Genomic DNA, 19,011 nt, shown 5'->3' on the forward strand with positions numbered 1-19,011 from the left:
ATCGATACATTTAACAATCGGCAAAAGAACAAAGCGGCGCCTCTTTGTTACGGGCTCTTGTCGGATATGACGTAATACTATTAATATTCTAACACTCGGCCATCCTGACTATTGCTCTGTTCTCAGACCTGACGGTAAAATCTAAACCTAACTTCAATCTTACAAAACTACGATAATTTGATCATTCTAGCTTGGTTCCTAGTATTAATCATTACGTAATTAAAAAAAAACATAATCAGTAGGCAACGTTTGCCAAAATACAAAATACAAGTGACGTTCGCTTATAGACGACGTTTGCCAAAACACAAGCGACATTCGTTTATAGGCAACGTGTGCCAAAATACAAAACACAAGCGACGTTCGCTTATAGGCAACGTTTGCCAAAATACAAAACACAAGCGACGTTCGCTTATAGGCAACGTTTGCCAAAATACAAAACACAAGCGACCTTCGCTTATAGGCAACGTTTGCCATTAATCCTCTTCGTTTTGTATACTAATCCACTTTTTAACATGGTCTGCGGCTACAACAGTTCTTCTACGTTTGCACCCCTCTCGTAAGTCTTCAACTTCGTATCTGGCCTCACTATTTCTGAAATGTGACCTCGTAATCGTCCGGAAATGATCCGAAAAATAGTATCATCGTCCCATTGATAGCGTTCTGCCAAACTATCTCTCTTACACAACCAATTATCCACCATCGCGCCACCCCAACTTAGGTCAAATTTCGGCACTAAAAGTTCGTCTCCCGCGCGAAATACCGGCTTTTTAAATCGTTTAATTCTTTTCTCAAAGGCTATAACTGGAATTCGAACTGTCACTATCACTTCCCGTTTTTTACACTTTTCACTTGTAACTGTTTTCGATTTAAATTTTCCCATGACGTACAATAATGTGAACTTGTCCGAAAAAAAAAACCATTGTAACTGATTTTGATAATATCCCACCGCTGCTTTGTAAGGATAATCAAATAAAACAACGTAATGAAGTAGAATCCATTTTGAGCCTCTCAGCTCGACAACTACGTCTTGACTAACTTATCGTAAACCCAAAAACATCGCATAATAAGACCCTAATTATATCTTCTCGCCGCAACTTGCCCTCTCTGTATTTTTTGCCTGAGACATCGATACATTTAACAATCGGCAAAATATATGACGTAATACTATAAATATTCTAACACCCATAACACGTTAAATACTATTTTTTTCCATTTTTTTTATTGCTCAAAAAATCTTAAAATTAATATTGAAATAATGACAGGACTTTTTAAATGCTCTTAAAAGTAAATACTTATCGTGCTGTTAAATTCAGAATACTTTGCCAATGAGTGACTTATTACGACACGGCGTGTGACAGATGTCAAGACACGCCACTTGAGCCTATACCGAGTATTCGCATTGGCAGTTTCTTGGTTGATATTATTTTAATATTATGTAACTAGTATTTTGAGAAAATTGAACATCTTGTAAAAAAAATGAAAATGAGAATTTTAAACTAAAAAATGTTCTTCTTAATGTTGTTAAAATAATACTAAGATTTCCATCAGAAATTAATAAAGAACTGAGGAAAAACATTACATTTGCAATAACTGAAAGGTGATTAACACCATCAAACGTCTCAGTCCCCTCGTTTTTCCAACGACCGTGACGCCGTAGCAATTGCAGGTCGTAGCGGCCGGCATGTGCTACGGTCCCAACGCCTACTTCACTTCCGGCTGGAACATAATGGACGGCTCCCTGGTGATCATTTCAATCGTCGACATAATCATGTTCTTGATCAACGACACCACCTCGCGGATATTCGGCATACTGCGAGTAAGTAACCGCGACGCGCCACCTGGTGGCGTTCCCGCTCAAACCTACGATTACAGGTGTTTCGTCTATTGCGATCGCTGCGCCCCCTGCGAGTGATAAATAGAGCGCCCGGGCTCAAGCTCGTGGTACAAACATTGCTGTCATCGCTACGGCCCATCGGCAACATCGTGCTCATCTGCTGCACGTTCTTCATCATTTTCGGTATACTGGGCGTACAATTATTCAAGGGCACATTTTATCACTGCGTCGGCGAGAATTTGACCGGCATATATAACGTTACCGACTGTCTCGATCGCGGCTACCAGTGGAAAAACGAAAAGTACAATTTCGACGACTTGGTGCAGGCGCTGATGTCGTTGTTCGTGCTCAGCTCGCGCGACGGCTGGGTGAACATAATGTACACCGGTTTGGACGCCGTCGGCGTCGACAGACAGCCGGTCACCAACTATAACGAGTGGCGTCTCCTCTACTTTATATCGTTCATTCTCTTGGTTGGCTTCTTCGTGCTCAACATGTTCGTGGGAGTCGTCGTCGAGAACTTTCACAGATGCCGAGAGGAACAAGAGAAGGAGGAACGTATCAGAAGAGCGGCCAAACGGGCTCTCCAGCTGGAGAAGCGGCGAAGAAGTATTACACGACAGTACCCGACCCCGATGACTTTATATCTAAAGGAGAGCAAATCGTGATCCCCTCGATACCAGTGTGTTTATGGTGGGGGAACTCCTTCGGATACAAAGTCATCGCTCGTACCGCCTCGCATTCATGCCAAATCGTTTCCAGAAATGAACGAGCCTCCGTACTATATAGACTACGCCCCTTGGCGACTGTTCATCCACAAGATCGTCACGTCGAAGTATTTCGACCTCGCCATAGCGGCCGTGATCGGTTTCAACGTTATCACGATGGCGACCGAGAGCTACAAGATGCCCAACACGTGGGAGTACGTCCTGCGCATCTTCAACTACTTCTTCACCGCCGTTTTCATACTGGAGAGCGTGATGAAACTGATCGCCTTAGGTTTCCGCATGTACATTAAGGACAAGTGGAACATCCTCGACGTCGTCATCGTTATCCTGTCCGTGGTCGGGATCATCATCGAAGAGATGAAAGAGAACGAGATGAAAATCATCCCGATCAATCCGACGATCATCAGGGTGCTGAGGGTGATGCGTATCGCGCGCGTGTTGAAACTGCTCAAGATGGCGAAAGGGATCCGCGCCCTTTTGGATACCGTGATGCAGGCCCTACCGCAGGTGGGCAACTTGGGACTGTTGTTTTTTCTCTTGTTCTTCATCTTCGCGGCCCTCGGCGTGGAACTTTTCGGTCGGCTAGACTGCAAGATTACCCCGTGTCAGGGTTTGGGCGAGCACGCGCACTTCGAGAACTTCGGCATGGCGTTCCTCACGCTGTTCCGCGTAGCCACCGGCGATAACTGGAACGGTATCATGAAAGACACCCTGTACAACGAGAACTGCGACGACAGCGACGACTGCATCCGCAACTGTTGCATATCGCCGATCATCGCGCCGATTTTCTTCGTAATCTTCGTCCTGATGGCTCAGTTCGTGCTAGTCAACGTCGTCGTGGCCGTGCTCATGAAACACCTGGAGGAGTCGCACAAACACCTAGAGGACGAGCAGGACATGGACATACAGCTGGAGAGGGAGTTCCAAGAGAAACAGGAGATGCACGAGCGCCGGGAGCTGTGCCTCGCCCTCCAAATGGACCAGGAGTGTCAGATGAAGCACAAGCCGCTGACGAAGGTATATGCCCCGAGCAGTGACGTGTTATACACTGGCCAGCAAAATTAACAGGCCACTAAATTACTTTGAATGACTTTGTTAGTTGTTTTTTTTTATCTTATCTTATTTTTATTTGGTTGGATTTCAGATAAATAACCTACCTAGGTTTTCGTTTTATTGGTAAAATTTATCGTTCGCACTGAAAAAATACATTCGTTTAGTAAAGTGTATGTTGAGTGTGTCCAGGCAGTGATTTTACTGGAAGAAGAATTGGACAGAAAATTGGTGTATAGCGTACATCCGTTTTCCGTATGATCCTACGTTCCAGGAAGATAGTGCTTAAGTAGACCTGGTCCAGGCAGACACCGCATAGCTGCGCCAGTTCAAGACCGTTTTTTAAGAGTCCCTGCTTTAAGACAACACAGGACACAGGGAGATTGCTGCAGACACAGCTAGAGGAAGCAGATGGACTCGATGGACTAAGACTGGGAAAGAGTGTTTCAGCCAGATGAAACCAAATTTTGTCTCTCTAGATCTATAAGAGTTTATCGAAGACCACATATAAGATATGCCCAATGGAACTTTCAAAAACCCAGATTATTCGGTGGATGATCAGTTGTTGTGTGGAGGAATCTCTTTAACTGCCGACCGAGTGCTAACATGCGACGCGATTTGGTCTTTACATTGGTGGGATTTTTTTTTGTTTTAGCATGATAATGCATGATACTGTGCAAAATTATCTTCATGAGGCTGGAATTGAAACTATGTATTAGTCAGCAAACAGTCCTGATCTTAACCCAATTGAAAACGTTTGGAACACGATCTATAGCGATCTTTTTCAAGAACTTCCTAAGTATGGAATAATTTCGATTAAAACGGGATAGAGATCTTACATTTTAGCATGAATAATCGGTGCCGTGCTGTTGCGCAAAATCGAGAAGTTAATAATTGGTTTATTTTTTGAATTTTGTTTTTTTATTTATTTTTTTATTATCTTCGTTGGAATGTTTTGTCAATGTTATAATTAAGTTGGAATACATGTTCTTAGTTAATACATGAAAATATGTGATGAAATAAAATATATTTTTAAAAATATAATACTGTAGCGTTAAATTTGTTGGTCAGTGTATTTTTTAAGAAAGTTTTTTATATTTATTTAATGGCGACCAACTCCGACAGCTCTATCGGGCCAAATTTCGTCTAAATTTTAATTTTTCAGCCCCCTAGCGACACACTATTACGCGATACTGATGAACTTGAACTTGGTCAAACTATCCGCCTGCCAAAAATAATCACCACCACATTCTGCCCCTCCATCTTGGGACGGGCTATATTTCAGTTCCGCCCTTTAAGGCGAGAACTTTCCCGGGGGAGGGACGCGGAACCGCCCCATTAGGGTGCGATCTTAATTTTACCTTTCCTTCAAAAGCGTAAATTTTGCTTCAGACTCGCGCCTTTTTGGTTTGTAAACGTGATCCGACTTGAATGAAATTTCACAGAGCAATAGGAGCTGATAATATGTTCCTAACGGGGGTGACTAAAATCGAAACGTCAAATAGGTTCGGCGAAATTTAAAAACTAACGCACCTGCAGGTTCTCTCTCTGCCGTCGAACTTCACTTACAACCCACCCGGTACCAAGATCATCCTCGAACGTCAACCGTCGCAGTTCCGACGCCAAACCATGCACAGCCATCAACCGATCGCCCTGTCCACCTTAGACGACATCAAAAACATCGACGAGTCCGTGTCGGACATTTACAGCATCCAAGAAGTGGTGGCCGTCTACAACGCTCCCGTAGTGGTAGCGGAACCCCAGCGAGACACGGACGAGATGCAGCTAAAGGTGCCGACCATCGACGAGCCGAAACGAACCACGACGAACGGAAACAACAGACTCGCGCTGCCCGTCGACAGTAAACCCGTGCACAGGCTGTACGGCAGCACGAAACATTTGTTTAACAAACAACTGTCGATGGACGTCACCGAAGAAACACCGTTTTTGCAAGCGTTGCCGGTACCCGTCCCGCGACTTCCCAAACACGACAGTCAGGAGAGCGTCCAGCGCATCATCAAGGAACGTCGAAAATTGGACGAGAATCTCAAAGAGGTCGACCGGTACGACATCTTCGACGTAACGCGCGGCAGCCGTGAGGATTTGGTCGACGGGTAGTTTAGTTTTACATTTACATATCCAATTTATTATTATTTGAGACGTTATTCGTCGTAAACTTTTCGATTTGCGCTTCGCACCGTCAAAAGTTAGGTTATGGTCTGCGCTCCTAGAGTATTTCCTACGTCTCACAGCGGGCTGGTTGGTAGAACTAGGTTGACTTTTTTTAGAACTAAATATTTTAATGTTTAACTTTTACTTAAAGCATACGATTATTAAAAACCTTATATCCTCTTCAATTCAGTTATTTCTTGACTCTTCAAGATTTGGGTACAGGTATTGTGCAAAATATAAACGAACACATCAGTTTATTTTACTAGGGGTGGTATTTTTATTATTTATTACATTCTATTTATCCCAAATTGATACACATAATATTATATATGATATTACGTTCCTACATAAAAACTAAAGTAAAATGCTTAGATGATTTATTTTATATTTTTATATTATTATCTTCAAAAAAGTCCCGAACCCCACTACACTGATACAATATTAGTTTTTCGATTTCTAATATGAAAGTTGTCTAATATTAAGAATTCCATTACATTTTTTTGCAAAAAACTCAAAAATATGCCTCCATTTCAGTTATTTATTTAGCGAAAACGCAGAAACCTTAGTTTAAAAAAAAACACTATTTTAATAAATAAAAAAAATATATTGACAAATTAATGGAGCTTCGTCAAGCAAAACGAGTTTTCTACTTAGTGTTAGCGTCCTCTATCGGACGTTTCCTCTTGGCAAATTTTGTTAAGAAAAAAATTACCTGGAAACTCTGTGATTATTAACTTCTGAGATATGGACTCTTACCTCTTTTTGACAGATACAAGTTCGTTGCCTTTCGACATTCTTTCGTATCTTCAAAAAAGTCAGTAGCACACATTTTCGGGTCATTAATATTCGCCTTCGCGAAACCCACTACACACATACAATATTACTTTTCCATTTCTAGTGTGAAGAATTCAGTTGTCTAATATTAAGAATTCCATTACATTTTTTTGCAAAAAACTTCAAAATATGCCTCCATTTCAGTTAGTTATCTAGCAAAACCGCAGAAACCGTAATTTGGCAAATATTATTGTAATAAATAGAAAAAAAACGCTATAGTAAAATGTAATAAATTGACACATTAATCATCATCATCAAATCAGCATCTTCACCAAGCAAAACTAGTTTTCTACTTGGTGTTAGCGTCCTCTATCGGACGTTTTACGCACTCCAAATAACTTGCAGCGTTTTTCCGCTCGGCAGGTTTTATTAAGAAGAAAATTACCTTGAAGCGCTGTGATTATTAACTTCTGAGGTATGCACTCTTTTGACCTCTTTTTGACAGATACGTTTTTTTTACAACAGATTCTTTAAATTGTATCGAAACCATCGAAACACCCTTTAGCGCAAAAAATCGCAGGAAAACAACGCTAAATTTATGATCAGGAAATAAAAAAAATCTGCTTTTATGTTGGTACTTTGGGGTACTCTGTTAGTTTTTTTTCTCCTAAACAAATTGGACCCTAATTCTTTGACACTTATAAAAAAATCACCAACACTTGCTAAAATGTATAAAATACAAAACATCCAAATAAACTTCAAGGCTTTGAAATATTAATATTTTGACAGTGCTAAAAAAATTGTTTTTCAAAGTCTTCTATGTAAATTTGTTTGACATGTTTGAAGTTTTATAAATGTCACGATTAACGTAATTTTCATATATTTATTTTAGTACATATTATTTTTTTTAAACAAACATAAGGTATAAGGTGTCTCCTAAAACATTTTGGTACTTTATCTTTGTAAAGTTGTTAACCTAGTTTGGTTTAATTGCCCTCTGTGAGTCGGATAGCATGTTCTGCAGTGAACCAGTCATTATGAATCCTCATTACAAATTGGGGAACGTTGAAATTTTTCTTTATTTTATGTAATGTAATCCAACCGGGAGAATAGATTTAGGTACGTGCGGTGTGAAACGTTAATTAAAATGCAAACTTGGCAGAAATGGGTAGCGAAATAAATATTTGCAACGAGTCGGATAAAAAAAATTCTCAAAATTTTTCGTTCCGCAGTTAACAATAATAAGGTTGCTTTACTATCGAGGAACGCTGGAATTACTGTAAACTATTAGATAGATAAAATGTAGAGTAAATTACTCTCGCGTGGTTTTTAGTCAACTCTAGTAGACGTCTTAAAGCTTACAGTTGATTTTAGGTTATGTTCGCGCCCAGCCGTTAGGACGCACGGGGTGCTACTTGTATTACGACGCCTTCAAAATATTCATTCTCAGTTCCAAAATTCCTTACTAGTACTCTAATTATCCTTTATTCCTTCACGTTAGAAGCGAGTTAAAAGGTGAGCAATCTACACACCACAAGCATATGCTCGCGTTTAGTGTGAAATATACTATTTTTTGCAAGCAAATTCAATCAATATGTCATGTATAGATTACATGTTTATATTTGATTGGAATTTTTGTGCTGGCAAATATTGATAGTTGTCTTCCTCTTTCGAAACCGATTGAATCCTTAAATCCTTCATCATTTTATTTTTAATTCAAAAAGTCGCAATGCAGGCGTGCACCCCGCGAACCAATCCAAAGGAATAATAAAATAATTCAGACAGGGTTGATCTCGAATATATTTTGGTTAAGTTTAGGGTTAAACAGCCGAATAAAAGAAAATACCGAAGAGACAATCCTTCTAGGGCGATTTCGACAAAACTATTTAATCGGTAGAAAAATCAGAGGTTAATAAAATAAAAATCAGTCAATTAGTGAATCAAAGGAAATTACAAACGCAGAATTAGGTGATAATATAATTAAACTAGTAAGGGACTATCTTACACAGAAACTGGTTCTCCGTTTCTGTTCGTTCGATATTTTCTGTATCAGTTAGTCGGAAGCAACGCGATGTTTGTTAGACAACGGATCGTTGGGACTGATTTTTTTCATTCACAGATTGGACAACTTTGCCCGTCGACGGCACGTTCGCTAACAAAAATCGCCTTCACATTTTTAATGTCTCGTCTGTGATATTTTTAGTCGTCTCCTTCTAGCGTAGCTCGTTTTTTCCGAAAAATGGGGGGGTTTTTCGCGGAAATGTCCCGCAAAGAACCACCGAAGCGCCGCTTTCTGTAGAAAAACACTCTTTTCTCTCTACCTGTGCCTTCTGTCTGTACAGCGGATATCTTGTAAGTCTTCGTTACTGTTTGTAATGTAGAAGGTAGTAATTATATTGTCGCTAGGATGTAAAGATATTAAATAAAACGAATATTAATTAATTCGTTTTTGTTATTAAATTTTATTGACTGACACAAATCTCTAATAATCAAATATAAAGTGAAAATTGTACGAACCTAAATTATATACAACACTCTGGGTTTACACAACAAATCAAATGGCGACACCGCCCATTGAACCAGGCAACGGCGTACAATTTAGGTTAGGTTGACGATCGAATTTGTTCATTACGCCTTTGCCTCTTTCAGAACACTATGAAACTAATTAGGAAAATAATCGATTACTACTAGATCACCTTTTATTACGTCGACGAGACTCGGATAGGTTGCATCGGGCCCGCCCACTTTCAGTTACCTCACTTCACCTGTACTCCGAACTGCAAAAATCCAACGAACGACAGCATGAGACACCGGCCGAGCTAGCTTTTTCGCATTCTTTTCGTCCTGTTGGCGGATACATTTGAACCGTACGTGAAGAGGGGGCGTGGCAATGGGCGCGCGTTCTAAGGGCTCTTAAACACCGCTATGTATTCCACGCTTCTATTGGATAAATTCTACGAGACATCTTTTAGTACATTTAGAACTAGATGGAAGGAAGTATTCGTTGAACTTTGTCGTCAAACATCATATACCATGGAGTGGGTTACGATTTCCAATAGCTTTAATTTTTGAAATTGATAAAATATTACAAGTACTTCAAGAACTGAGACAAAAGAAAGTTAGTTACTTCTCGTCAAGCTGAAATAACAGAACATTCGGTCATTTCTATTAAGGAAAACCACATAGCTATGGCCCTAATGGCCGTAGGCGGCACTGATATTGTCGTAGAGAATGACTTTCCTCGCATGCCTCTACATTTCACCCACTAACCTGGATTTTGCGCCGTTTTCTTCCTATACAGTGATTTCCACACACTTACCACGTTTTCCCAAAACATTTAAGAAGATTTAGGCATATTATGACAAAATACTGCCCTTAAAACTGCCCCCTCGAAATTTATTGACGATCTGTCAGCGGCCATGTTAATTGTTGAATGGTACAAGGTCATTGGTTAAAAACGAGAAGTTAAATGTCGCGCATGCGCATGGACCTTCTCAAAAAAAATGTTTTGGTTGCTTCACGCGTTCCTCACCATAAGTCAGTCTCCACGTCTCTAGTGGTCATATGAGAAAAACTAAACGCACTATGCAAAAGGCAGTTTCATCAATCTATAGCATATAGAAAATTATTTCTACTGAACCGCAAGAGAGAAATTTAAATTCAAAATAAGTCAGACAATGGTTTTTAAAATCGCGTCATCGATAACGTACAGTGAGCTGTAGACATACAGTGTTGACGTAAATATGAAAAATTGTCGCTGACAGATTTTCAATTCAACAGTTTTCAGTTTGGAAGTGTCATTTTTCTCGGCAACATTTTGTAACTGCTCCCAATAAATTTTCAAGGAGAAAATTAGTGTTTGAAGGAAAAATGACAGTGGTTAGTGCGTGAACTTCCAGGCCATGCGCTACAAAAATATCGTTTAGGCCCCTATATTATCTAATAGCTATCTAATAGTGAAAACTTCAAATTTAATATATGTGAAAATAAGTACTACAATTTCTTGACGTTTTCGCTTTATGCGACATTAAAAAAAGAAGCGGGTGCGACCTTCAACCAAAGATGATCTACAAACCCTTGGAATACACAGGATGTTTTGAACCTAGCGAGCGATGCAAGTAGTTCAAATGTACCGGCCAAACGCGTACCTTCGGATAAATACCTCTCGTGGCAGGCGCACAAAAGTCAACAGTCAAAAAACACGCGTGTGCGTAAACGGAAAAGACCACGACATTAATGTTTTTTTGATAAACTTAAACTATAAATACCTCGTACAAAGACAAAAAATCGCGAGCGATTGTGCCCATCGGCAGAGTCGTGTGTGGATTCGTCGCTGAAAACTTTGGGTTAACCTTCCCCTATCACACAATTAAACAACGTTTGCTTAATTATTTACACTATTCATATATAAATACCTCGTTTAACGAAACTATTGTTAAAATGATCGCGCGCACGGCAGACGGTCGCAGAAGAGGCAGCGGGGCCATCTTTTCATACTGCTGAAAACTCATAAGACAACATTTGGCACCAAACACACAACCGGTTTGTATCATTTGCAAACCACACCAAAATTTGAATGAAAATTAGTCGACACAATAGTTCAACCTTTCACTGTGGGTGCTGTGAATCGCGCGTGGCAGATGGTACCTTGAGAATGTTTTTCATATATAACACAGCCATATAAAATTCCTATAATGAACCAATCTGATTTGGGTTTGTTCTTACATTGATTGGAAAAGACTGTTCCATAGAAAAGGTAAAAAAAACTAGTCGTGTTTAACTTTCGGAAAAGTCTTTTTCATAGGTTACAGTTCCAAGGACATCAAAGGGCAACTAATTAGTTAAAAAGACTTTTCCGCGTATACAAAACGAATCTAGTTCTGCTTATATTATAATAAAGATGAACTTAACAATGCACTAACCTGTTTGGCTGAAAGATAAAATAATTTAGGATTGAGTAGAATGGCACCTACCTGGGCTGGGAGATCTTACTGGTCATTTTGAACTAAACGGCGGACCTCAATGGCGGTGCCGGTGGGAGGAGCTTCCGTGGTGGTGATACCGATGTCTGCCATCTACTTCGCAAAATAAAATATTCACAATAAATAGTTTGGCTCCAAAAAACCCACCTTCTGCGCGATCAGTGCGATGTCGCCGCTCCCTGTCCCTCTCCCTCTCCCGTTCTCGCAGCTTCGTCTCCCGGACCAGTTCCGAATCACCCCGAATCCTCCCATCAAATTCCCGCTCACGTTTCTCCCTCTCCTCAGTCCTGTGCCTTTCTCGCTCTCTTCTTTCCCTTTCCCTAACAGTTACAAACCTCATAGAACCTTAAAAAACCCAATCGTATAACATTACCTCTTCTCTCCATCCCTTTCTTTCTCTTTCCTTTTTTCTCTGTCCCTTTCCCTTTCTTTTTCCCTATTATCGTCCCTAGTATCCTTAACAACCCCTTTTCTAATATCTTTAATTTCCCTGATCATGGCGCTAACCTCATCCACGGCTCGTTTCAGTTTTGTGTATCCCATATGTTGTTTACCCATGAGATGGTCATCTATTCTCTGTTGGGCATCACCGACTATCAGAAACGCCCCACAGACTTCACAAACTTCCATCAGTTTTTCTTGTTCGACGGCTAGTTGACTTGTGGCATTTAACTGACCCTCATTTTGCATCTTCAAACTGTCCCGTTCCTCTTTTAACTGATCGCAAAGCTTCATTAAGCCTTGAGCTTGCTCAACATTTCCCTCAGTACCAGCCTGTTCTGCTTCTTTCTCCAACTCATTGATGCGTTCATTGAGGATATCAATTTTCTCCTGGTTTTTCTCCGCTAACGCGGGATTCGTAGCAGCTAGCGTATTTTTGCTGCTCAACGCGAGTCTCTGTTTCCCTTTAACTATTTTTCTTTCCACCTCACTGATCATAGAGCTACAGTACCGCAGAAAATCCTCCATATACTGCAGTTTGCGGTGGTGGGTTTTCTTGGCATCAATAAACAATTTTTTCGCCTCCTCGTCGTGGGTTTTCGAGCATGGACCTAAGTCGGCCCTAGTGTTGACGAACAGGTCGTGGGGACAAAACTTTACCATGAAAAACTTGCAGTACTAAAAATAGTTGGTGCGGAAAAACATTTCAATGGTTTAAAGTGAAAAACGTACTTCGTTGTCTTCCCAATTTAACTCTTTGACTTTCTCATTGGGGGCTACGTTTCTGTTGCGGCCCATCAACTCGTCCAAGAGCTGAGCGGCAGCAAGGACAGCCATTTTTTGACTTTGATTACTCTCTAAACATTTAAAAGACCCTCAATAGGCCATCGATTTAAAGTTCGGAGATTTAAGAGTTCGATGGATGTGCGTTTACTTAATTAAAAATTGATTTACGTTATACGATCACCTAACAACGCGCAAACAAGATCGAAAAATTGACCCGAAAACGAGCATAGAACAGCAAAGAAAATGTAAAGGTGAGTTGCACCTCAGAGATTAAAAACATAACTTACAACTCGATTTTGGTGAGTTACGTTTTACTAAATGCGCAAACGGCACGCGTAACTCCTTTCGCCGCGTCATAAAGTTTTAAAAAATGCAGATTGTTTTGCTGACGTAAACATTTCATACTTTCAAATTTAAGGTGTATATTCGGTTGCATAGCTAGTCTTTTAAAACTGCAACTCCATGGTTTTGTATAAACTGGCTACAAGCTAAAAGCTACAATTTTCACCGCGAACAAGGTCACATTCTTCCAGATAATTTATTTTGACTTTCCGCGTATCGCCTACATTCCTTAGCATCGAAAGGTACTATTTGCATATGTTTATAACCATTTCTTAAGTTTAAAGTAATATGTGCGTACAATTATTCTAATGCAACCTATCTATCCACATTCAATTGCGTGGCACCATTCATAGTTGAACGGGACTGGTTAGCAACAACTCACCAATATCTTTTCGAAAAAGAAAACAGACACAATACGCTCGTTATCCTTAATAAACAACGTAATTTTGTCCCACGCTTTATCTACTGCCGTGACGTCACGATCGAACCTTCTGACCAACTCAAAAACGCGCAAAGCAAACTTTGCAATCACGAAACAATCGCGAAACGTCGGCTGCAGTGATACGGGCCAAAGCGTTCCACATATAAAAGGCCGATACCGGACAATTCATCTCCTGTTATCGAGAGCTCGTTGTTCCGCGGAAGTCTAAGCGTTTGATATCGCAATGTACGAAAAAATTAACGTAGACCTGATCAGAAACTCTGGGATACGAATCGTAGACCTGAGGAGCGACACGATAAGCAGACCCACTCCGGAAATGAGGGAGGCCATGTACAGGGCAGAGGTTGGGGACGATGTCTATGTAGAAGACGCAACCGTCAACGCTCTGGAGAAGAGGTGCGCCGAGTTGCTGGGCAAAGAGGAGGCCATGTTCGTCGTCAGCGGTACCATGGCCAATTTGATTGCTGGTGAGTTCGCATTCGTTTTATCCCATGAACGAAGTTTTTTTTTATTGTTTGGCACCTATGGGTTCGGCTACTAAATGGACTGTAGATAACGCATTATTGTTTATGTTTATAATGGAACAAAGAAACTTCGAATTTAACGTCTTTTCGATTATCTCCAGTTAAGTCTATCAATATTTACTAGTGATATAAGGGCTTTGGCGATAAATCATCTGCCAGTTGCAGACAACCCCGTAGTCCCATTTATATACACAAGATTACTCTGACTGTTTTGCAATTGCATCATTGATTTTTAATAACGGTCGTTTTTCTGTCAATAAGACTGGTACTTGCGAAAATTTTGATACAGTCGGGATATTTGGCAACTCATTACATCGAGGTCAAAATTCTTAAATTAGGGTTTCTTCATGTAGTTATTCGCAACATGTTTACTATTCGTTTATCTGCGCGAATTTCCAAATGGTTCTTTTGAAAGATGTTATTCTTAGAGATGTTTATGCTGCAAAACGCAAATATAAGATTTATTTCGCAAGTTGTTTTCTGGCGAAAGGGACTGTGCCCGAGTCACGTTAATTGTTATTTTTTTTAGTAATGGTACACTGCAATCAGAGAGGGAGCGAATTGATATCGGGCGACAAAGGCCACACGTTCAAATTCGAACAAGGTGATTATGTTTCCACAATATTTACGTAATGCGCAACTAGTTTACATTTTCTTGGCAATCCAATTTCTTATATCCGATATGATTATATCAACGCGTTTATTTATAGTAGGCCGCTAGCAAAACTATTTTATATTCTGTGAAGTCTTTGTATTTATATTTTCTTCGACTAGGTGGAACTGCGCATATAGCGGGCGTCCACACCTCGATCATAAAAAACAACGACGACGGCACGTTCAGCCTCGACGAATTGAGGGTGAAAATTCGGAAAAACCCAGACATGCACGAACCGGTCACGTCTCTGATTATCGTGGAAAACACTCACAATTTATGCGGCGGAAAAGTGAGTAAATTGAACGCGTTAAATTTTGTCGCTTCATCGACAAAAATTAAGTCGCGCTATACAACGTTCATGCGAATTACTCACGTGAAATGAAATGTCGAAATATCAACTTTACGCACGCTATTACACTTTTCTGACAACTGACAGATTAAGGCCAAATAAACTGTCAAATTCGTCTGTCACTATAAGTCAAAGCCCTCTCCCCCCAAAGCGTTTATTGCGCTCTCTTACATAAAGTAATATAAAATTAAATTTTATGACAGATGTTTTTATTTGATATAATTTTGGAAGGCTGATTTCAAAAATTCTATGCATTTATTGGTACCACTTAAGGTTTTTTTGCAAATATTCAAGGAAAAAAACGAAAATCCTTGTCTTTGCGTAATGTTCTTATCTGCGGCCCAATAAAAATAACTTCATTTATCTTGGCATCAGATATGGCTGGAAATTGCTCACACAAATATTTGAAACACTTTTCACTTTGCTTTACTAGGACATGACTACCACAGATATAACAAAAGTTATTTGAATTGTTCACACGATGTCTTCTTTTCATATTTATACGTTCTAAAACATTAGAAATACGCAACAACGATGACAACAGCCGCGAACACAGTAGCACGACGACCAATGCAACCAAACTGCGCATAAGCAGGTTCTTCTTCTGCGCCATTTCTGTTACTTTGCAGAGAAACCTAACATTATCCAGTGTTGCCAAATCACATTTAATTTCATAAAAATTAATTTATTTAAAAGTCATGCCTAAAATTGTATATTAACATTTTTAAGATATAGAGCGCTATAAAGAAATGAAATGATGGAGCAAAAATATGGCGTTTTTTGGAAAAAGGGCCTCCAAAAATAAAGAAATAAGCAAACAGCTTTCAAACATCAAAATCACTTTAGACCTATGTAATCAACGGGTAACAAAAATGTTTTTATGTGGACATTTGTCGGACATTGTGGACATTTATCGGCAAATCTTTCATGCGCAAACGTAGAAGACGAATCGTCACGTGAGATACATATGCGCTTGCAATGTAGGTCGTTCCGTTGGAGTGGCTCGAAAAGGTATCGAATGTGGCGGCGGAACACAACATTCCCGTCCACATGGACGGGGCGAGGATGATGAACGCCGCCGTTTACTTGAAACTACCTCCGAGCCGACTCGTCAGGGACGTCGACACCGTGTGTTTCTGCCTGAGCAAGGGACTCGGATGTCCGATAGGCGCCATGCTGGCGGGCAGCTCCAGCTTCATCGAAAAGTAAATCTTCCTAACCTCGTAACAACCATCCTTTACCGCGTGTTAATTTTTGCAGAGCTAGAAGGGTGAGGAAAGCATTGGGCGGAGGTTGGAGGCAGGCCGGAGTGCTGGCAGCTCCCGGACTGGTCGCACTGGATTCTATGGTCGACAGATTGCAGGTCGACCACATCCACGCGCTTAAAATTGCCAAAGGTGAGTGGTCTTTCAGGAAGCGGGAAAGCCGCCTTAATTCGTATATTGTCTTGCCTTGAAGAGGGTTTACTAACGAGGCGTCAACTTTAATCCAAATTAATCCCAATTCCTTGGTTCTTAACAGATATTTTCGGAATATTTCTGACGGATACGCATGCGCAATCCTATTGGTAGGCTAACATCATATTTTAGAGAATAAGAATACGTTTGTGAAAAGGAACTGTACAATCGATGTCACCTGTAAAACAAAAGCTTTAACACTGGTGGTTTCATTGAGAAATCTGGTAATGTAGAAATCGTTGGTTAGTTTAGGTTAGCAGATGCATAAACCGTGGGTAACATTCGACATTAACTATAACTGAAAGTTAAATTGTCGGAGATGTTATTAGGCTTAGGAATTTCGATTACTCACACCGAATTGGGATTATCCTAACTTAAGTGGTGCTTTTTATACGTTTCGCCTCGGTCTAACACTAATACGGTGCGTATTCAGGTGGCCATGACTTCATACACGTCGCGCGATTACGTCAGACTTAACGGAATCGCGCGTGTATGTTACGCGAGTTGCGCATGTTTGCTCGGGGACTAACGGTGCGTTGCATGCCGGGTAATCGGTATATAAGTGGGTGCGCGACAGTCGATCAGGTACGTATCGATAGACGGCGCTTCCGTATCGATCGTTTAACCCGTGATCCCAAATTTCAGCGATTTACGCGACGAAATCGAACAACTTCAAGGTCGATTTGGCCACGGTCCAGACTAACATCGTGCTGATGTTTATCGACCGCACCAAGATCGAAATCAGGGAGCTGCAGCGCCGCTTACAGACGGTTTTGACGACGGACGGCGTGAAATGCAGCGTCAGGTGCTCGTCGCTCAGTATTAACTGCGTCCGATTCGTTTTGTATTGGGAGATAAGCGATGAAGACGTGGACATGGCTTGCGACAAGATCCAGCTCGTCATAAGGGAGTACGACGACAGGCTGAAGGTGGGGTATTGATGGGCGGGCACTTCCGCCGTGTCAAGCATATTTTATTTATAATAAATTTATTAAGTATTTTAGTATACATTCTGAGAAAATAGGTTTTGTTTTTAGGACAAGTCTACCGGAAAGTTGGATTTTTTTCGTTTATTATTGTAAATTATGTGTAGATAGTAATTTTTTCATTAATTTATATTTTTATTAAACATTCGGTAAGAAACAATTTTGTTGGCGTTTTATTTGGAGGGTAATATTTTTTATGTGTATTTTGCGGAGGGTTGTTTGTTATTAGCAGAGACAGTCTAAGCATTCACACAAGACATAACTTCGTTACATTAAAAGTAAGCACCATGAATAAGGTGGAAGCGTTTGAGATGTGGGTGTATCGCAGAGTCTTAAAGACACCATGGACTGATCACGTTTCAAATTTGGAAGTTCTACATCGAGTGAACAAGGAACGCGAGCTTCTCGATACAATAAAAAAAAGAAACATCTCGATCATCTTATGAGACATAATAAATGACTGAAAAATATCAGAGACTGGACTGGTTTCGACTCAATTACTAAGAAAAGCACAAAATAGAGAACAATTTGCCATAATTGTTGCCGATCTTCATTGAATGGAGATGACACTAAGAAGAAAGTGAAGAGAGATGAAAACGTTTTTATTCTGGTAAAACCAAGACACCGGCGCTAATAAATGAATTCTAGTTTCTGTGGAGTATTCAAACACCAAATTAATTCCTAATCCAATAAAATACCTAATTTATTTTTATAATTTTATATGATTGATTTTTGCTCTTTAATTTTATTTTTTACCCTTTCGCCTCTATTAAATGCACTAAAGCATTTGTTAACACAATTTTTAGAAAAAAACTATCCTGATAAGTATTTATGTTATAAATAATAAGAAAACTCCGCAAGTAAATTTAGATTTAATCCAATTTTAATTGGATTTTAATTAGTACTACTTTTGTACTAAAAAGGATCTCATTTTATTACCCAACACGCTCAGCAGCGAGATTTACGTAAACGCACACTATAGCCCGAATTTCGACGTACTCGAATGTGACCGTCCTTCAAATGACCTCTACACCTATAGTCATTGTTTAGCAGGGCATTTATGACTTTCGCATAAACCTTCGAGACTTTGAGACTGTCCACGTAGTAACAAAGTGCCGTTTTCCGCTCCTACCGAAACTCAAATACCTTTGAAGTGCCGACGGATCCGTTGCAGCCATCGCTGAGCTGAACTCGCCCGTCTTCAGGGTGGACGTATCAGGCGTCCACACCAACATAGTCATCGTGCACTTGGACACGCTCCGCGTGGACCCTTCCGACTTCAAACGCAGATTAATGACGGTCGATGACTCCGACCCGGTGAAGGTTGCCGTCAAGTGCAGCCAGAGGGACGACTGGGTACGATTGGTCACTTACTGGGAGGTGACCGACGACGACGTTGACCACGCGATCGAGAAAATTCGATACGTCGTTGGGCAGTTTTAGTTTAGGTGATCCCGTTTGGTTTTTGTTTGTATTTTCGTAAAATCGG

The 19,011-nt window shown here is 40.3% G+C and overlaps 3 protein-coding genes across 13 annotated transcripts in view; 2 read left to right on the forward strand and 1 right to left on the reverse strand.

Annotated features, from left to right (window-relative positions):
* The window catches only part of LOC132700184 (voltage-dependent T-type calcium channel subunit alpha-1G-like), a 59,643-nt gene extending 52,161 nt beyond the window's left edge, over positions 1 to 7,482 (forward strand). For all 5 annotated transcript variants that reach the window (XM_060667354.1, XM_060667353.1, XM_060667356.1 and 2 more), the window contains 4 exons: positions 1,667 to 1,816; positions 1,873 to 2,443; positions 2,597 to 3,579; positions 5,152 to 7,482. In XM_060667354.1, the coding sequence (XP_060523337.1) occupies positions 1,667 to 1,816; positions 1,873 to 2,443; positions 2,597 to 3,579; positions 5,152 to 5,730 (2,283 nt within the window). In that variant the 3' untranslated portion in view covers positions 5,731 to 7,482. The remainder of the gene's footprint in view (positions 1 to 1,666; positions 1,817 to 1,872; positions 2,444 to 2,596; positions 3,580 to 5,151) is intronic.
* Positions 7,483 to 9,024: 1,542 nt separating this feature from the next.
* Positions 9,025 to 13,020, reverse strand: LOC132700185 (luc7-like protein 3). Of its 6 annotated transcripts, none has more exons than XR_009618608.1 (6): positions 12,714 to 13,020; positions 11,914 to 12,659; positions 11,688 to 11,860; positions 11,532 to 11,633; positions 10,974 to 11,054; positions 9,025 to 10,916 (listed from the first exon to the last, which is right to left on the reverse strand). XR_009618608.1 is itself a non-coding variant. In XM_060667361.1 (5 exons), the coding sequence occupies exons 1-4, from the start codon at positions 12,816 to 12,818 to the stop codon at positions 11,578 to 11,580; spliced, it is 1,080 nt and encodes a 359-aa protein (XP_060523344.1). In that variant the 5' UTR covers positions 12,819 to 13,020; the 3' UTR covers positions 9,025 to 9,335; positions 11,532 to 11,577. The 6 variants fall into 6 exon arrangements, 3 of the variants coding, with proteins under 3 accessions (XP_060523344.1, XP_060523342.1, XP_060523341.1); XR_009618607.1 differs by having other exon boundaries at positions 9,026 to 9,335; positions 10,827 to 10,916; positions 10,974 to 11,633; XM_060667361.1 differs by lacking the exon at positions 10,974 to 11,054 and having other exon boundaries at positions 9,025 to 9,335.
* Positions 13,021 to 13,453: 433 nt separating this feature from the next.
* LOC132699793 (uncharacterized) lies at positions 13,454 to 18,992 on the forward strand. Of its 2 annotated transcripts, none has more exons than XM_060666685.1 (6): positions 13,454 to 14,018; positions 14,605 to 14,679; positions 14,850 to 15,019; positions 16,064 to 16,284; positions 16,340 to 16,476; positions 18,697 to 18,992. In XM_060666685.1, the coding sequence occupies exons 1-6, from the start codon at positions 13,775 to 13,777 to the stop codon at positions 18,963 to 18,965; spliced, it is 1,116 nt and encodes a 371-aa protein (XP_060522668.1). In that variant the 5' UTR covers positions 13,454 to 13,774; the 3' UTR covers positions 18,966 to 18,992. The 2 variants fall into 2 exon arrangements, with proteins under 2 accessions (XP_060522668.1, XP_060522667.1); XM_060666684.1 differs by lacking the exon at positions 18,697 to 18,992 and adding an exon at positions 17,182 to 17,682 and having other exon boundaries at positions 13,457 to 14,018.
* The last annotated feature ends 19 nt before the right edge of the window (positions 18,993 to 19,011 follow it).

The sequence above is a fragment of the Cylas formicarius genome, unplaced genomic scaffold, assembly GCF_029955315.1.
Source record: "Cylas formicarius isolate icCylForm1 unplaced genomic scaffold, icCylForm1.1 PGA_scaffold_3__17_contigs__length_32017465, whole genome shotgun sequence".
In the NCBI taxonomy this organism is placed as follows: Eukaryota; Metazoa; Arthropoda; class Insecta; order Coleoptera; family Brentidae; genus Cylas; species Cylas formicarius.

Excerpts from the sequence above, each read along its gene's own strand:
- LOC132700185 (XM_060667361.1), bottom strand. The coding sequence starts at position 12,818 with ATGGCTGTCCTTGCTGCCGCTCAGCTCTTGGACGAGTTGATGGGCCGC. Across the intron at positions 11,861-11,913 it reads GAAAGGGATGGAGAGAAGAG|GGAAAGGGAAAGAAGAGAGC; the intron begins GTAATGTTATAC and ends TGTAACTGTTAG. Across the intron at positions 11,634-11,687 it reads TCGCACTGATCGCGCAGAAG|ATGGCAGACATCGGTATCAC; the intron begins GTGGGTTTTTTG and ends TTTGCGAAGTAG.
- LOC132699793 (XM_060666684.1), top strand. The coding sequence starts at position 13,775 with ATGTACGAAAAAATTAACGTAGACCTGATCAGAAACTCTGGGATACGA. Across the intron at positions 14,680-14,849 it reads CACGTTCAAATTCGAACAAG|GTGGAACTGCGCATATAGCG; the intron begins GTGATTATGTTT and ends TTCTTCGACTAG. Across the intron at positions 15,020-16,063 it reads ACAATTTATGCGGCGGAAAA|GTCGTTCCGTTGGAGTGGCT; the intron begins GTGAGTAAATTG and ends CTTGCAATGTAG.